Source organism: Ostrinia furnacalis, unplaced genomic scaffold (assembly GCF_004193835.3).
Source record: "Ostrinia furnacalis isolate ACB-3 unplaced genomic scaffold, ASM419383v2 OfSCF5107, whole genome shotgun sequence".
Classification (NCBI taxonomy): Eukaryota; Metazoa; Arthropoda; class Insecta; order Lepidoptera; family Crambidae; genus Ostrinia; species Ostrinia furnacalis.
In genome coordinates, this window is record NW_021135346.1 from 98,348 (window position 1) to 117,467 (window position 19,120).

Here is a 19,120-nt window from a genome sequence, read left to right on the forward strand (position 1 = left end):
TTAATTTTCACCGCAATAATAATAATCGGCAGTAAACACAAAAACTGAAACGGTAGTCCTACTTACTTAGTATTTCGTACCAATAATAAATAACGTCGAGGCGATCTAAGGTCCCGTCTGATGTGGACTGAAAAATGCTAAGCCAGCATTTGTTGGACATGTTGACACCCTTACTGAGAAAAAAGGGGTAAACCATTCGTTACTATTTTAATCTAGCTACGTGAAACGTCGAGTTTACAGTCCTCGTCCTATTAATAAATACTTATTTGCAGATTTGTGCTTTGATTCTAAAGACTGGGTAAGTACTTAAGGTACTGGGTTCTAACTTGTAATAGCTTATATAAAGGAAACGTATATTGAGGGGGTAGGACGCTTATGTATTCTGTGGTAGGACTTACAGTAATTCAAACAAGTGTTCTTTTTCTTTAAAATCTTCAAATTCAGAAAAAGCCAGCGTTAGAGGCCTATTAAAGGCCTTTGAAAAGTGCTGGGTGAATTCACAGTCAGGTTGACACTGAGGACACCACAATGAGTCCTCCAGTTCAGTTTCCAAACCATCAGTTATTAGAGCGTCCGTTGGGTACAAATACAGGAGCTTCTCTGCAAAAGAACGTAACTCATTAAGTACCAACATTATGTTACCGAAAATAATGTAAAATTAATTATGTACTTAAAGTGTAAACCTTTGTATTTATTGAGACATCGTAGTTCATTTAGTGTACAAACGGAGTCATCTCTGTTCGTCGGCAAGAAAAAAGGGGTGCATTTGCATAGAGTGTTAATAGTTTTGATTTTACAGCTCACTATGCATGCGCTGTAAGAATACAGAGAGCCAAATGTCTCGGTATCCTCGTCGTGATATAGGCATTTTCTCTGTGAAGTAAAATAATAATTAGGTATTAGGATGAAAGCTATGAAATTTAAGAAAAGAGACGCTAAAGGCTGAAAATATACCAGTTACCAATTCCTAACAGATTTATAAAGAACCTGTAGACAGGAAACAGCCACCTTTTTCATGAAAAAGGTAGTCTCAGATGATTTTCTTACCGTTTTTACTGGATATTTCTTGACTTCCCTGGTAGTGAACTGTTTGACAGACTGCAGCTGGAGGTATGTCCACTGACCCGGTTCTATGATGCGTCGGGTTACACGACCTCCGGCGTTTGGGTCGGCGAAGTGAGTTGGATCGAACAGGAATATCTGGGAAACATAAGTACGTAACTATAACATATCACACTATCAAATTAAAAGCGATACTTAAGTTAACTTGCCCAAAGTTACGTCAGCAAAAAGGGGGACACGTGGTGCAAGGCGCAAGCATCTTGTAATGGAGACGATTGGGCATGTGGTGGTCAGAATGAGTGAATAGAAATTACTACAGTCCAAGTGAAAATGACAAATAAATGAGTGAGCCACCTAGCGCGGGAAGAGCCTGGATGCGGGCAGCGCAGGACCGTTCATTGTGGAAATCCTTGGGGGAGGCCTTTGTCCAGCAGTGGACGTCATTTGGCTGAAACGAACGAGCCACCTAGCTCCTCAAATCTGTTACAGAATTTTCCCCAATTCAGAAAAAACATGCTTAAAACGCATTAGTTTAGCACTTACTTTGAACCCTAAACTAGGGCTGACTGTATAAGCATAGTCTTCAATTTTTGGGTCTAGTAAAATATTTAAACCTTGCAAATATCCTGGCACGTTTTGTCTTTTCACCTCCGCTATGGTACCACTAGGTCTGAAAATAAATAGATTTTGATTAGGTATAAGTACCTACGTACGAGTATTTAGCTAGCAGATTCTGTAACGCCCATGGAGTTCCATCATACCTTCAAGTTTATTAATTTCAACAGAACTGCAGAGAACAGAATGACGACGACGATAGAGATATGGTAGATTTTTTTTATGGATACCTTTTAGCAGAATCATAGTCCAAAACATAATTGAAGGCACAGCAGTGGCCCCTGCTGGTACGTCGCACTTGGAAGATGTCGCTGCAGTTGATCCTTCTGGCGGCCCATATGCATGTCACCAACATGTCTTCGCAACTTGGAGCCAACTATAAACAGTTGATCAATTTATGTACCTATAAACTGATGAGACTGAACTGTGCTAACATTCCTCTTGAAAATGAGGATAGGCAAACGCTAACTGCAATTATAATTGGGCTGTAGCGTAGCTAGCGTCAGTATCTAGTAAGTTACGATTTTTAATACCTATTGTAACTTTTTCATATTATTATTTATTTTGTCAACAAACGAATAACATCAGCATTGTCAATACTATTTTAGTCTTTATTTTAGATTTAGACTACATACGTATTTCAATTAGACGCAGTAAGGTACCCTACCTCTTTCATAATATCAATAAGCATCCTCGTGTTGTTTTCCGGACTCAGCAGCTCGTCGATATGAGGGTCTATCTTCGTGTTCTCGTCCCACCAGTAGTCGAGGAGGTAGCCCAATTGGTACACGTAGTTGTGGACATATCTGAGGGTTGTCACGTTCCCTTTTTCTCTAATCCAAGGAGGGGGAGGAAGAGGAAAGTGTTCGTTAGGAGGTTGTTTCTCTGACTCAAGCAACTGCGTGAATCTGTAAATATTTTTCTTTGATGTTTTAAACAATTTTAAACAATTACTTCCAGAACTTTCCCACTGCTGCAACTCCTGTGTAGCTTGGAACTAGAGCTTGACTGCCAAAAAAATCCGATCACTGAAGTTAAAATTTTTCTCGGGGGAAACGTTGCACCCGCAACGAATATTAGAAGAACTATTCCGTCTAATTTCGAACTAAGCCACACATGATATTATAGGTTCTATATTGGCTCACATAAAATTCTAAATTCTATTCTTTGTCTTACTACCGATTTGTGTTCATAATAATCTCTCTTCATAATTTTATTTTTCATACTTTTTTATTCATACATTTTTATTACTACCATCGGAGCTCATAACAGTTAGTAATCATAATTTTTTTATCAATACAGTAACAGTATCAAGAACCATTTAAAATACATAATTTTTATTTTCAGATCTTTTTTCTTCATAACATTCATTGATCATATTGTTTTAATTCATAATGTTGTTACTAAGAACATTCTTCAACTCATAATGTTGTTGTTCAGAATAATTTACTTTATAACAGACATACTCGTATCTTTAAAAAAAGCATATATAATTTAATAGAGTAGATAAGCATGCAGAGCATGCAGCATGCATTGGTATCTCCTCGTCTCCGGCGCTGCGGGATGTGCAACCCTTCCGCCCTTGCGTAACGAGGCTCAGGCACCCACGCTTGCTTCCACAGCTTCGGCTTTTTGGATCGCCATCGGCGCCTTCGGCGCCTCGGCGACCAGCCTCAGCCGCTCCAGCTCACCCGGGCGCCTGAGCCTCGTTACAGCGGGCGAGGGCTGCCCTCCCTCCGCGCCTCCGGCTTTTAAATTACACTCTAGGGGTATGGCAGACAAGACTACGTGGAGTCGGTTTTGCAGCGATTCGTTTCTGTCACGTTAGTTTTGTGGCACAAAATATTGCCTGTTTTGGACCATTTCAAATTAATTTAATGTTAAAATACGAATGCTGGTTCACTCGTCATGTCTGTGAACAGGCGCTGCTTTCGGGGACTGGTCAATCCAAGTTATTCCAACTTATGTATGCGAGTCATTTCTACAAGTATTTAAGTATGTAATCTGTAAGTCTAGATATTAGCACGTCACTACCTTGTTTAATATACCACGCAATTTTGTATACCCATTCTTATAAGATACACTATACAAGAATGCATGGTAAATTCGGTGAACTGCTCCTGAATCGAATGTACCTCCTACTGCTATTTCTATTTATTTATATTAACCNAAAAAAAAAAAAAAATGATAAGATGCAGCGCATGAAATTCTATCACTAATTTCAGAAATGAGCTACAAACTATCAATCTGATGGACTACAAAAAAGAACAAGATAGTACTATCTCAATTATATCCTTTGCTTTCTATTACGTTAGTGGTCTACGAAGTAGTAGCAAAATGGCCCCAATTTATACCTGTCGGGCGATCAAGCTTTTCTGTTAATTGAGACATTTGCACAGAAATTACCTGCGAGGCGATAAGGACTCCGGATAATGGACGTTGTTAGGGTGACCTGGATATGGCTGCTTCATATTTAGTAAGTATATGAGTACCAGGTTATTATACTTCAGTTGTTAAGGTTTCAGGGAACTATTGTGAGGATTGTATGGTATTATTAAGTTTTTCTCGCCATTTGACCGTATTTTAAATGTAAAAGAGTAATTGTACACTTATGTTTAATGCATTAATGTATTTTTTTCTGAATTATGAAAAACAACATGATTTTCCTTTAATAATTAAAGGCTCTGCCCATTAATGCCTCAGGTGAGACAGGCTCGTTTCAGTCATGTTCGAGATTCATTTAAATTGTAATAAGTATTTTCTATGGATGACATAGCTTAATTATTTTCCCATTAATAATTAAGAATAAAAGTAAGTCGACATACAGGAAAACACAAAAAATATTTTTAAAAGACATAACAGAAAACAAACCAAGGCTTCCTTCAACGGGCTATGTCCACAAATACTGCATTCAATAGTCAATTCTCAATGAAAATACGAAATTGAAAACTGACCCGTAAATAACCCGAACCATTTGCAACACAAAATGGCTTCTCAAAATAGCGATCTGACTTAACCGTTTCAATACCAACAAAGCTAAATGACATTTCTGATCGCGACACCGCCCGCCAAATGTATCACCGGCTGCACTCCAAACCGGGTCCTCCTAACGCCCATTCAATGCGTCGTATACCCATAATAGTCCCGACAAATGGTCTATTTATCGTAAAATCGACACTAAAAACAGCGTAACACGTCGTTTTCATCGTTGTAAATTCAGCGGGGTTCTGCCGACGGCGGTTTGTTTGGTTTGTTAGGGACTGACGAGGAATACTGAGGTCGGATATTATGTTGTGTTTTAAATGGTGTTATTATTAAAGAATACAACATTTTAATTGACGTGTTTCCAGCATCAAAATCATATTAACCTACTTACAAAGTTATTTGTAAAAAACATGCCAAAATTCAGGAAAGGTTCTACTTATGGTTACGAAAAACGCTTAATAAGGATTAATGGTGACTGCGAAAACAATATTACCTATTACCTATTCGTGGATCCATACAAAAAGTTGCTGTCGATTCAACATATCTTCTGCTCAGATGAAACCCGCTTTATCTGTATAGTAACTATAATGTATAGTAACGTAGCGTTATTAATCAATAATAACTACAACTGAACCTTTATTTTTAGTTTCAAACACGACATCTGGCTCATGCCCATATACATTGTCCCGTAGCAGTGATAGGGTTAATACGTTTTTTATGCAAGAAAAGGCAGTTATTTGACCGCAATCGCACCTGGTGTTAAGTGAGATGCAGTCTAGGATGGTTACATATCTGCCCTGTAAGTGCCTATTCACACTATTCAACTCTGGGACGTGTAGAAGAGCTTTTTAAAAACCTACTTGCAAAAACAAAATTAGTTTTTTATACATTGGCTGCATTTCACGCTTCCTATCTTTGCTGTAAAGTTCAGTCTTCCCCCATTATAATCAAGTGTAGGGAACCCGGCAATTTGTTGAAATAAACCAGCACAAAAATGGGATAAAAGCCCAAAATTTATGTCGTCGGCTCATCGTGGACCATTAACACGTAGTAGCTCTGCATAAAACACTCAGGGTAGGTGTCCAATGACAAGCCAAGCTAAAGCGTAGCTAAAGATACCTATAGGCAGTGCATGCATAAAATGTTGGCTTTTGAACATTCCATTTATATTTTGTATCGAAATAGCAACTGATCCATGACATATTATGTTAATATAGACCTTTAGGTCTGCTTAAAATGGTGTTAAGTTCAAAGTTTGACGCACCTTGTTGTAACCTACCTACTAATAAACCTGCGCTACCTCTATTTGGTCATCAATTTGAGTTAAAATTTTATGTGGATTACTACTAAATAATGTTGTGTACCGTAGTGTGTGGCTAGTGTGTGGTTTATTAAAGTCAATAATCGAAAATATGGTTGATTTTTGTGATGTTTTTAATAACTAAGTATTCACTGCAATCGATTAATGAACCGCGGAAATAATCGATTTTATTATACAAGAAATACCTCAGCACTAAATCTATTCCGTTTCACAGATTGCGTACATTAAATGAAAAATATTTTTACATCGTGTTTAATTAAAATATAATCAATAGACTTAGATTTTACTATATATTTCAAGACAAGGTAGTTATTTTTTTTTATTATATTGCTAATTAAATACAAATATTTTTTCGAGAGTATTTTGCATGGTATGCGTAGTGTGGATAACCTTGGAGTGTCATGCGGGACGTATTACGTGAGAGAGACTATAATATAGTCTCCATATTATGGATGGACCTATACTATAGGATATAAATATTTGTTAATCGTTTTCACAGTATTTTTTATAAAAATTTAAGCTTGTAAACTGACGTTAAAGTGGAAATTTGAAAACCTGTGTAGACTTATCTTGATATAATTCTTAAATACTATACTAATTGAAATATTTTCTCAACTAACTATTTAGACGACGAAATTGCCTATAGGTATTTTTATGCCTATAACATAATAATTATTTGTAATGTAACTTGGTTGGCGATTGTAACGGGTTGAAAAAGTACTGTTTTTGCGCCAAACGGCGTAAACGCTCATAATATTTGTTTTATGATTTTATTGTTTGTATTTATGTTAGGTATAATCTGTGTGTTTCTTTCTTTTATTTTTTTTATTTTTACGGCGACCCCAGTGCCCCAAAGGTCCTTGCTGAAAATCAGTGTCGTGGCATCTTTGTCACGACTAATGCTGAGTCAGGGACCTTTTTGGCACAGGGCACAAATAATCTATTTTATTTTTCTTTTTTGTTTTTTCTATGTTTTAATCTTGTATTGTGCCTATATCATGTATTGTGTATTGTGCCAAATAAATAATATTCTTCTTCTTCTTCTTCTTGTCTGTTGTGCCTACCCTTGAGTTTTAAGTATTGTCAATAATATATAACATAGTCATTTCATTTAATTAAGCTAATTTGTTTGGCAATGGAAAGTTTGAAAATTATTAAACTAATTTGTATTGAAAAAAAAACATGCAGTTAATATTATTTTGTAAGAATAATGTAGGTATTTATTTATCAATATTCTTTGGGCATAGCCAACTAGCAGTGGACACGTGTCCTTACACAGCCCGCCTGCAGTATTATTTACGGCCTTCAGTATTAACAATTTTCAATTATTTTATGGCCCTGTCAGCTGTGGCTTAGGCGCAGGTTTGGTGTTGCGAAATTCAAAATGAAACATCCAATTAATTACTTAAATTGCATTTTGCTTTGTTTATTTTGTTCGCAAACAATGGTCTTTTTAAGAAGTTACTAGAGAGATACGAGTACATACTTATAAAAGCCACTATTTTTTCTTAATAAGTAGGCTATAAAAAGCACTTTTACACGTCCAAGTATTACTTTAACCCTACCACTGCTTCGGGACAATATCTAAATGGGTCAATCCAAATGCAGTTGCTAGTTCGAATCCCGTTGGGGACAATCTATGATGAGACGAATATATTTTCATTTTTGGTACTCGAGTCAATGATAAACTGACGTGTAGGCTTTTATTGCAAACAAAATCTAATTCTTGATTGACAGCTCTTAAAAGGATTAAATAATTCATTTACATGTCAGGTGGCGGCCTACTAGTGTGGTAGGTAATAAAAAAGATACAGAAACCTTTAATTTGGTTAACGTGTCGCAAATAAGTTATTTTGAATTCTGAGAATTAAAACTGGAGAGCGAGATATTTTTGCTTGAATACTGCGAATTCCCTCATCGCATCCAAAAACGTAGTCGCACTTTTGAAATTAATTTCGTATCTACAAATATGATGAAGTTCGACTGTTCCATTTAAGCGACAGTGTAAGTGAATGTAGTGATATCACTGCAAATGTAGACTTCAAATTCCTACACAGAAGTGGCCACAATTTACAAGGTGTATGCTTTTTGAGAGAGTATGATTACTATTGGTATACGATTCACGTTATAATTATGACAGCGCAATTTTAAGGCTTTTTAGGCGTCCAGCTGAAGGTATAATGTTACTGTAAAAGCCCTTCTTACGGTAAACAAAGAACGAAAAGTCTACGGAAAAAGACTATTGAACACTTGTTCAAATTGGCATTATTTTAATAATATGGAAATGATTTTTTTAGACAAGTGTTCAACGCGTATTTTATTTTTTGTAATAAGGCCCCTATTTGCTAATTTAGTTCTGTTAACGAAAGTATGACCATGTGTGCGAGTTTAACTCGAATCTGCAGTGAATGGCCCTTCTACATTGATTTCTCTTGTGATTTAAACCGTTCACAATACGAGTAATCCGATTCGATGCACAAAAGCAATATCGACAATGAAAACTAGCATTCGTTAAGCACCCTTTGTAAGTTTTGCGAAAATATTCAACATTTACAGCTTTTTGCCTTTTGACGCAATATTCTGATTGGGAAAAGTGGAAGGCCAATTTCAGACGTTAATTTCTTGGTATTGTCCTGTGAACGTGCTAGTGAGGGATGTACTGTTTTAATATGTGTGAGCGGTTTAAATACCTTATTAGGAATGCTGTTAGTATTAAAATTTTATGATAGTAAATAAAATAAATAAAGAATCACTACATAGAAACTTAAATGAGCAATATTTATTTTTCTGTTTTCAGGAAAAAATCTGCTGATTTTCAGCATGAAGCAAATTCTGGACACTGACAACATTTTGGGTTAATTATAAAGCCGTCAACTAAGTTCTCGTAGTCTATCAAGCCTTACCACTACCGCTTAATCACAAAGACTCCTGAAACTGATACAGCCTGAAGCAGTTAATTTACTATTTCACTATCGCACAAACTCTTGTGACACAGTTAATCTGGAATGTGCGATTGTATGAGCAGCGAGAGCTCGTGAGGCCAATAAATAACGAATCAGTCGCAGCATAACGGGGCCGCGCCGCCAGCCAAGAAGTTACACTTGGCCCCGTCTCAAGCCAAGTTGGACCCGATGCGCACGTGTATGTAGCTGCCTGACAGATTTTTTTTAGATTTTGGTTAGGGGCAGGTCACCAACCGGTCAATAGGAAATGATTGTTCAGAAGTGGACGTCCTATGGCTGAAATGATGATGATGAGTCTTAATATCACTGCGAACCTTATTGTTCTATTTTTATCGCCATTATATTATATTTAGTTTGAAATCTGGGTCCTGCGTCTACTAAATAATGCAGTAGCTTTTGGGAGGCGAAAAATGCAACTTCTCACAGTTATAGTCGATAATGTATTTTTTAATTAGTATTCTGCGCGTAGGTAACAATCGTTGCACAAAGTCGCCGCATTTTAAAAAACGTTGCCCGATATGCTATTCTATCTTTTGAAAATTGTACAAAAGGATCTTGCCAGAGATGTCACTCGGCGAATTCGCCATAATGTCGCACAACGTATTGATACTGAGTCACTCCCGGTATCAAAGTGAAGGCAATAGCTTACCATTAGGCAACATTGCACATACACACATGAAATATTCAGCCGACAAGAGACGACGACCGAACATTGTTTTACTAAACATTGAATTGTGAAAAGTTCCATGTCCCAAACTAGCCTATTTCTGTTTTATACTCGATTGAATTTATAGTTCTTGTCAATATGGAAATTGTTTTTCTGTTCGAATAGAAAACGGTTATGATAAAAGAGAAAAAATGGTTTTAAGATTTAAACTTTGTTTGAACAACTAGGATACTAAACTACTTTGGGTGGCTCAATGACCTGTCGGTGTCTCTTTCAGAATAGAGTCATAAAACATATACAATAGTACTACATAAACAAGAATAATAACAGTAACAAGCAAATCAAAATAGAAAGACACGGGTCTTAACGCGACATTTATGAATGAGTGCCGACAAACTGTTAAGCAGTTTGGCAGATTAGTATTAAGTAAAATCGATGTAACTTTTATGAGACAATAAATAAAAAAATAAAAAGTTCCATTTTGTACTCACGTAAAAGATCTTACATAAAAAATCATTCATACGAATGAATAAGAAAAGGCAAAACCTCTACGAACAGTATCTATTATTCTCTTTCAACTCTAGAATACCTAGGTCATAATTTAGTCCTTCATAACATTAAAATTCTTCCTAATTTTTAGTTATAAGTAGCTGGATTTTCACAAAGGGACAACCAACAACTATAAAGTATCATGTACTAGCGGCCGCCCGCGACTTCATACGCATGGATCCCGTTTTACCCCCTTTGGGGTGGAGTTTCATAAAAACCTTTCTTAGCGGATGCCTACGTCATAACATCTACCTGCATGCCAAATTTCAGCCCGATCCGTTCAGTGGTTTGGGCTGTGCGTTGATGGATCTCTATGTCAGTCAGTCAATCAGTCAGTCACCCTTGAGTTATAATATTTAGATGTTTAAAAGGTTTGAAATCCGGTGAAAAGCTCAGCACGACTTTAAAGTTTCAGCAAACTAATTTTCCAGTTTAAGTAATAAAACACAGCGTTCGGTTGAACAGACAACGAGCAAGAGATTTATTACTTATGAAAACACATAGAGCCAACATTAGCGGATTAGCAGAAGTACCAACATTATATAGTTTATTTGATGTTACTGGGTTGCCATAATTTAACACCCCCACTACAGCAAATAAACTAATAACTTTACAAACTTGTTTTAATTTTTAACCTTAAATTTTTCCAAGACCCAATCCTTCTATACATTTATAATGCTTTATAGGACTTAGAGATTTAGTCATAACATCAGCAGGCATAGCAGTTGTGGACAAATATTTTAAAATTACAATTTTGTCATTAATAACATCCTTGACAAAATGATATTTTACGTCAATGTGCTTGCTTCTTCTATGACACACATGATTTGCCACCAACTTCTGTGCACTCTGGCTATCATTATATAACAAAACAGAATACAAATTTCCAGTTATTTCATGATATAGAGATCTCAAATATATAGCTTCTTTACATGCTTCTGTAATAGACATATATTCTGCCTCCATACTTGATAGGGCAACTGTTTGTTGTTTTCTACTCTCCCAAGAGATGGGTGAACCTGACATTAAAAAACAATAACCTGTAGCTGGTTCACTCGTCATGTCTGTGAACAGGCGCTGCTTTCGGGGACTGGTCAATCCAAGTTATTCCAACTTATGTATGCGAGTCATTTCTACAAGTATTTAAGTATGTAATCTGTAAGTCTAGATATTAGCACGTCACTACCTTGTTTAATATACCACGCAATTTTGTATACCCATTCTTATAAGATACACTATACAAGAATGCATGGTAAATTCGGTGAACTGCTCCTGAATCGAATGTACCTCCTACTGCTATTTCTATTTATTTATATTAACCGGCAGACAGTGGTGACTGAGTTTGTTGCGGCGCTTCTTCTCAGCACTTGCCAAATGTTGGTCTCGAAGCGCTGGTAGGGTAAAAAGATTATGAGACATGTAGAGGCTCCTTAAGAGCAAAATGACGATTTGTAAGAACTATTTATTAGTCTAAACAAATAAAGAAATTTTGACTTTGACTTTGACTTTGATTTAATACGAATATAGACATCATGATTTTCAATAATATGGATGGACTTATGAGTAATAAATTTATGAAAACAAATATTAGGATACCTACATCACATTTATGAATATTATAGTTATTTATTCGAATGATTATGAGTTTCGATCATTAGTATAGAAAAATATATGAAAACAAATATTAGTAAAAACTAAGTGTATGATTAGTGATATTATGAATATCAATGATTATGTTTTTAAATATGTAGGTTTTAAATTTTTTATGAAGAATTATCATTATGGTATCAAATTGTATGAGAAATATTTTCGGACCTCCAATGATAGGAATTGAAAAGTTATGTAAGAAAATGCGCTACCGATATTATAAGTTATGACCACGTACTTAGTAGTAGTAAGCAAAGGAGTTGAGCTTGATGTTATATGCTTATGGGCCCTAGCTGACAAACTATTAATAATACTATTCTACAAAGATATAGGTTTGAGTTCTTAGTGTAAGGTTCTAACAGTTTTTTTAAGATATCTAACGGATTTTGGAATCCCATATATCGGGCGCTGCCTGATGACATGACATCTAATAAGACTTACTTTTTATATGGGATAGGAGGCAAACGAGCAGACGGATTTATTTAGTAATACTTAATGGTTCGAATCCCACCGCCGCTCGACTATTGTGGTGAGCCCACTCGTAACACAAGCTTATTTAGCTTATCACGAGGGGCTAATGGGACTATTAGTAATTTGGGCAATACAAATTGGTAATAATCTTTTTTAAAAAAAAAAAAAAAAAAAAAAAAAAAAAAAAAAAAAAAAAAAAAAAAAAAAAAAAAAAAAAAAAAAAAAAAAAAAAATGGTATTTACATGTTTGTAGCAAGTGCCTCTAGACTCTTCTTGCTAATCCTGTTGACATTACACAGGGCGATGGCCGGGAAGTCAATGTCAGATATGGGATGGGTGGACGACTCCATAGTCACTATCAGCGGGTTGAGAATGGTCTGCTGCTTAGTGTCCATAAGAGTCTTGATTAGGGACGCGACCATTACTACGAAGAGTGCTATCCATATCAATCTGTAGAAGAAAGTAAGAAGTAAGAGCAGTGGTTTTAACACGTGTAAGAACCTACCAACGGGACCATTCCCACCTTTCGTTCCGTGCACCTACTGTGTAGCCAAGATCTACAGCTTCATCGCCAATAAAAACCCAACCAGTGAAGGTCCAAGTTGATCCCGGAGGAAAGTTAAACTGTCATAGAACCCGCAACGAAATTAATCAGAAGAACATAGGAGGAATTCGAAGTTAAGGTTCGACTTCCCTGCAGTTTTACACTAGGTAACCTGCCAGGAACTAACATCCCGGCTGTTGTGTAGATTGGATTAAAAATCGTGTCATTAGTGTAGCGTGTAGTTAACTGTGATAAGTGGGTGAAATGCCTTTTAGAAAACTGAAACCGATGATCTTGCACTCACAACATCTAGATATTAAGTACACGCATCGGAAAATTTTATAATGGAATCCTGTTCAAGTTTTGCTCCATAAATGTCAAAATAACTTAACTATTTACTTGCCTAGGCTGCGTATGAGAAGTTCAAGGTATGGAAATTGCTTTAGCCGGTTCATTTTTGAACGAAATACATATCTACACGTGTAGGTATCGATAATTGCAGTCTCAATGTTTTACTTTACTCACTTTGATTTGAAATCTTCCGAATGGTTTTGAAAATATGCACCATAATGAGAGGAACAGCCTGAAGGCAAAATTATCCACAAAACTAAGTTTCGTGCTGGGGTGATTTCAAACTTTGCAATGATAGTTATTTAAGACTCAGCAGCTGTGCCACCGGAGTTTTGATTTGTCACTGTTTGCTCTTCCTTTGCAAACTGCGCAAATTCCCGGAATAAAAGTAAGCTTACATGATTCTTAAAATGGGTTTTACAAAGGCAGAAACAAACGGTCAATTCGTGTCAATTTACTAACAATGATTTTTTAGGCCCACCTCTTACAAACATTGTGTTCAGTCTGCTCGCAGACTCGCAAACAACAATGTTCAGCATTGTTGTGTTCCGGCAGTTAGAGGTAAGATAGCCAGTTCCTCCATGGTTGAGGATTCCGGGTGAAGCTCGCTTCCTTACCTTTGGCCTGATCATCACTTACCATCAGGTGAGATACAGGCCAAGAGCTTCCTCATTGTGGGTAAAACAAATATGCCTTACCATTTGTTACATGTTGTTATTGTTTTTTACAATAAAAGTGGACTGAGTCTGGCTTCACCATACCTTTCAATGATACCAATATCAGGGTCTCTGATCTGCTTCACCCCGGCCACAGAGCAGTGGCTAATGTACTCTCTGCCTGCCTCCCTCGCACTCTTGCGCACAATCATCTCGAGGCTAAGCCTCTTGCGTTTGTACTGCTGTCTTCTGTACTTTTGCCACCATACTTCTCTTACTGCATGCATCCTAGAAAAAAATGCACGCTTACATTGTGAAAATGTCCCCTCTTCCTCATCCACTCGATTATGGTCAGAAATCTGACATTTTGTTGGTAAAATTATAAACATTTGATACCACTTTCAAGACTTGAGGAAGGTTTTGTCCGTAGATAGAAAAGTAGCTATCATATTATAATGTTACCCTGCACACTCTTATTTGCCAAATAAGACGGCCTTATAGCGCAATCGGTGAGGTTTTATGTTACCTATCAACAAGAACAAAAAGGGTAGAATATCAATGAAGAAGAATAGTTGTAACTTACCTATAAAAGATTTCAGAATTGCTATCCATTTGAGAAGCCAAGCTTTAAAATACCAAGATAAAACAAACACTAGAACTGACCCAGGACCAGTTCAAAACTAATTTCAGTGGACAATGTCACGCAAAGCCCAGTGTAATTAATTTGAAGCAATTATTAGCCGTGGGTAGTTAAACACCGATGATTATTTTATGTTGACATGCGAGCTGGAATGAAGTGTTGACTAATAAATGATGAATTGGTTCAGTAGGCCATTTACCATTATCATGGAAAGTAGGCTGTTTAATATCAAATCAATTATAAATTATCTTTATTGAAAAGTAAGTACTACCGTTGAGGTGGGCTGTTATAATGACGGTGATAAATTATTACATTAATTCATGTTAAATTTATATTATCGGTTAGTTGTTTATACTTAAGGGGTTTTGAAAAAATGAAGTTTTAATAAAACACAGCGTTCGGTTGAACAGACAACGAGCAAGAGATTTATTACTTATGAAAAACACATAGAGCCAACATTAGCGGATTAGCAGAAGTACCAACATTATATAGTTTATTTGATGTTACTGGGTTGCCATAATTTAACACCCCCACTACAGCAAATAAACTAATAACTTTACAAACTTGTTTTAATTTTTAACCTTAAATTTTTCCAAGACCCAATCCTTCTATACATTTATAATGCTTTATAGGACTTAGAGATTTAGTCATAACATCAGCAGGCATAGCAGTTGTGGGCAAATATTTTAAAGTTACAATTTNAGGCGCGAAAACAAAAAACATTCCCTCACCCTTCCGCACGGCACTTGACCGGCGAGCAAACTGGTTTAAACGTGTTCGGGTACCAAGACCTTTGAATCGGTAAAAGAGACAAATATATATTCCTATGCCTTCAGGTCGAAACATGACTGAGCCACTGTAGCCGACCGAGTCACTGTTGCCTCCTTGACCCTATATGATCTGCGATCAATGCAGTTACTAGCCCAGTCGGCATCTACATACCCCACAAGCCCTGGATTACTCTTTACATATTTAATACAATTACTTTTAGTATTCTGTAAATATCTAAGAATTCTTTTAGCATAGCCCCAGTGAACTTCTGTATAACATTTATTGAATTGACTCAGAAAACTAACGCTGAATGATATATCAGGCCTTGTGAGCACAGACAAATACATAAGGCTACCAATTAATTCTTGGTATGGTATAGTTGAATCACAAACATCACCTTTTTCAATATCTAGTTTACATTCCATTGGAGTTCTACTTCCTTTACAATTAGACATGTTAAATCTTTCCAACAATTGTTCAATGTACTGTTCCTGGTCTAAGGTAATTACATTTAAATCTTTGTCAATATTAACTCTCATTCCCAAGCAATTTTGAACCTGTCCCAGATTTTTAATGTTAAAGTTAGAGCTCAATACAGAAATCAATTTTTCAGTTTCAGTTTTACAGTTTGAATAAACAAAAAAATCATCGACATAAAGTGCAATAATAATTTTAACATTATTATTTATTTTAGTGAAAACACAGGGTTCCAAATGACTTTTCTTAAATTGCAATTCAGTTAAACATTTCTCAACTCTTTCATACCAAGATCTCGAAGATTGTTTTAGACCATAAATTGCTTTATTTAACTTTACAATATTTTTCTTGTTATTTGCATCACCACATACATCAGGTTGTAACATATAAATGTCCTCTTTAAGATCACCATTTAAAAAGGCTGTTTTTACATCCAAATGCGTTATATCGAGCCCCAGCTGTACAGACAATGCAAATAACATTCTGAGAGTTGTATGTCTAACTACAGGAGAAAATGTTTCTTGATAATCAATTCCTGGCCTCTGAGTGAAGCCTTTAGCTACTAAACGTGCTCTAAACCGCGCACTGCCATCACTGTTAACTTTTCTTTTGAAAACCCACTTACACTGTACTAGAGTTTTGTCTGAAGGTAACTCACTCACTGGACTCCAGGCATTGTTTTCTTTGAAGGCTTGAAGTTCTTCCTGCATAGCTTCAATCCATTTTTCTTTATCAGGACTTTCTAAAGCTTCTTTTATGCTGGATGGATCATTGAAAGACTCACAACATGATGCCAAACTAGAATTAGCCATCCAGCCGTAACGATCTGGTTTCTTTCTGATACGTTTGTGAACTACTGGAACTGGTTCTGGGTCTTCGGGCTGTTCAAGTTCATCCTCCATTATTGTTTGTATACTATCCAACTCACTCTGAGCGCAGTCATCATAATCAAGTGAAACATCCAGTGCATTATGGTCAATCTTTGTTTGTAACTTGCTCGCATCATTTTTCTGTTCATCATGGTCCAGCTCCTCTGCTGTGTCACACTCCCCCACTGAAATAGATACACTTGAATCAGTAAAGCAGCTCCTTTCAGTATTCTCATGAATGATGACATCACGACTTGTAGTCACACACTTTTTGATTGGATCATAGACTCTATAGCCTTTGACATTCTCTGAGAAGCCTACTAGGATATGTTTCTGTGCCTTACTGTCCCATTTGTGTCTTTTCTCCTTTGGGACATGGACCATAACATTACTACCAAATATGCGAACATGACTCAAATCAGGCTTTTTGCTTGTCCAGAGCTCATATGGTGTCTTATTATTTAGTCCAGATGTTGTCGATCGATTTTTAAGATAGACCGCGGTATTTGTTGCCTCTGCCCAAAACTTTTTGTCTAAGTCTGCATCAAATAATAAGCATCGAGCTCGCTCAACAATGGTTCTATTTGCACGCTCACTCAAGCCATTTTGTTCAGGAGTGTAAGCATTAGTTTTTTGATGAATGATGCCGCTATCTTTGAGGAAATTTTCAAATATATTACTGCAAAACTCTGTACCATTATCAGTCCTGAATATTTTAATTCTTTTACTCTGTTGGTTTTCTACCATGAATTTAAACTCTTTGAAATATTTAAAAGTTTCACCTTTTTCTTTGAGAAAATAAACAAATACCATACGAGTAAAGTCATCTACAAAAATTAGGAAGTACCTTGCTCCGCCTATTGAAGAAACTTCCATTGGGCCGCAGACATCAGCATGGACTATTTCCAAGGGCTCGCTGCTTCTTGTTCCTGCATGACCAAATGGTAAGCGCGATTGCTTCCCTTGACAACACACTGTGCATGTATTCCTGCTGATGACTTCATTACCAGGGTAGGATATTCCAGTGACTGCACCATCTCTCATTTTGTTTTGGTCGTTAACATTCAAGTGGCCTAGTCGTCTGTGCCAGACTTCACTGCTAGCTGATGAACCCGATGAAAATAAACACTTTTTCTGTTCCAAGACCATTTTGTACACACCATCAGTTAGATTTGCTACAGCCACCAGACTGTTCGCCTTATTGTAAACATAGCAACTATTTTCTTGGAACTCTACTTTATTGCCATTCTTGACAAGCTGACTGATCGATATCAAGTTCGTGGCGAGGTTAGGCACACACAAAACGTCTTTCAGGGTGACTTCATACATGCAATCTGGGGTAACAGTCAAGATTTCAACATCCCCTGAACACAATACTGGCATGTGGCTCTGATTAGCTGCTACAATTTCTTTGATGTTTGTGCTCGATACGTTCTGTACCATATTTACATCTGGAGTCATGTGAACACTCGCGCCGCTATCCAAGTAGAAATCTTGTTTACTGAACTTGCCGCTTAAAAACACAGCAGAAAAAGCGTTTGTCGTCTTTATTTTATCCGATGGTTGATCGTTTTGCGTGCACTGATTCATAAAATGTCCAAATTGTTTGCATTTGTAGCATTTAATTTTCGATCTGTCAGTTTTGTTTACATTAGGACGGGCTCCGCCATGTTGCTTGTCAGAACTACCAACTTTGTAGTAATTGTTGCTGTTGTGCTGCCCTCTACTACTCCAAAATGCACTTCCTGCTTCACAATCATTTCCCGCCAAGTCAATAAGTTTGGTTTTTATTACATCAGCAGTAATGGCAATCCCGGAATGCTCTATTGCCATTATCATTGGGAAGTATTTTTCCGGCAGTCCTGCCAATAATAAACAGCCGATCCACTCATCGTTCACAGCAAAACCGGTTCCTGTTAACTTCTGTGCCGTCTCAATGATTTGCGTGACATAGCTTGTCATGGATTCACAACTATCTAGGCGAATCGATATCAAACTCCGTAACAATGATATTCGCCTTGAAAATCCATTATCATCAAACATGGTCTGCAATTTATTCCACAGGTCCCTTGAACTCGTAGCATTCTTAATGTGAACATATAGTGATGGGTCAATGGTTAAAACCAACTTGGCCTTTGCTCTTGCATCGTTCGCGATGAAATCTGCAGTCGCTGTTGTAGGTTCTTGCTTAATACATTCCGACATTCCCTCCAGAATAAGCATGTTTTCCACAGCAAATGCCCACTCGCTGAAGTTCTCACGCCCCTTTAACTTCGGGACGTTCATAAGAAAAGAACTGGCAGCCATTTTGAGGTTACTTTTCTTCTACAATTATCGTTTTCAGTATTTTCTCACTGCACTCTTCAAATTCTAAACTGAATAATCTAAGAACTGCATTCTGTACTGTTATACTGATCGAATTCTAAATAATCGGGCGTCCTGGGCCCATAACCTAATAAAACACAGCGTTCGGTTGAACAGACAACGAGCAAGAGATTTATTACTTATGAAAAACACATAGAGCCAACATTA

The 19,120-nt window shown here is 36.8% G+C and overlaps 1 protein-coding gene across 1 annotated transcript; it reads right to left on the reverse strand.

The window, feature by feature from the left end:
- Window positions 1-376: 376 nt before the first annotated feature.
- LOC114360640 (sodium channel protein Nach-like) lies at window positions 377-15,166 on the reverse strand. The gene is made up of 9 exons (XM_028315394.1): window positions 14,415-15,166; window positions 13,937-14,119; window positions 12,524-12,730; window positions 2,345-2,585; window positions 1,908-2,053; window positions 1,606-1,732; window positions 1,048-1,200; window positions 684-873; window positions 377-600 (listed from the first exon to the last, which is right to left on the reverse strand). The coding sequence occupies exons 1-9, from the start codon at window positions 14,441-14,443 to the stop codon at window positions 395-397; spliced, it is 1,482 nt and encodes a 493-aa protein (XP_028171195.1). The 5' UTR covers window positions 14,444-15,166; the 3' UTR covers window positions 377-394.
- Window positions 15,167-19,120: the final 3,954 nt, after the last annotated feature.

Coding starts and splice junctions, on each gene's coding strand:
- LOC114360640 (XM_028315394.1), bottom strand. CDS start 14,443: ATGGATAGCAATTCTGAAATCTTTTATAG. Junction 14,120..14,414: donor AATTCTGAAATCTTTTATAG/GTAAGTTACAAC, acceptor ATTTTTTTCTAG/GATGCATGCAGTAAGAGAAG. Junction 874..1,047: donor AGAAATATCCAGTAAAAACG/GTAAGAAAATCA, acceptor TTTACTTCACAG/AGAAAATGCCTATATCACGA.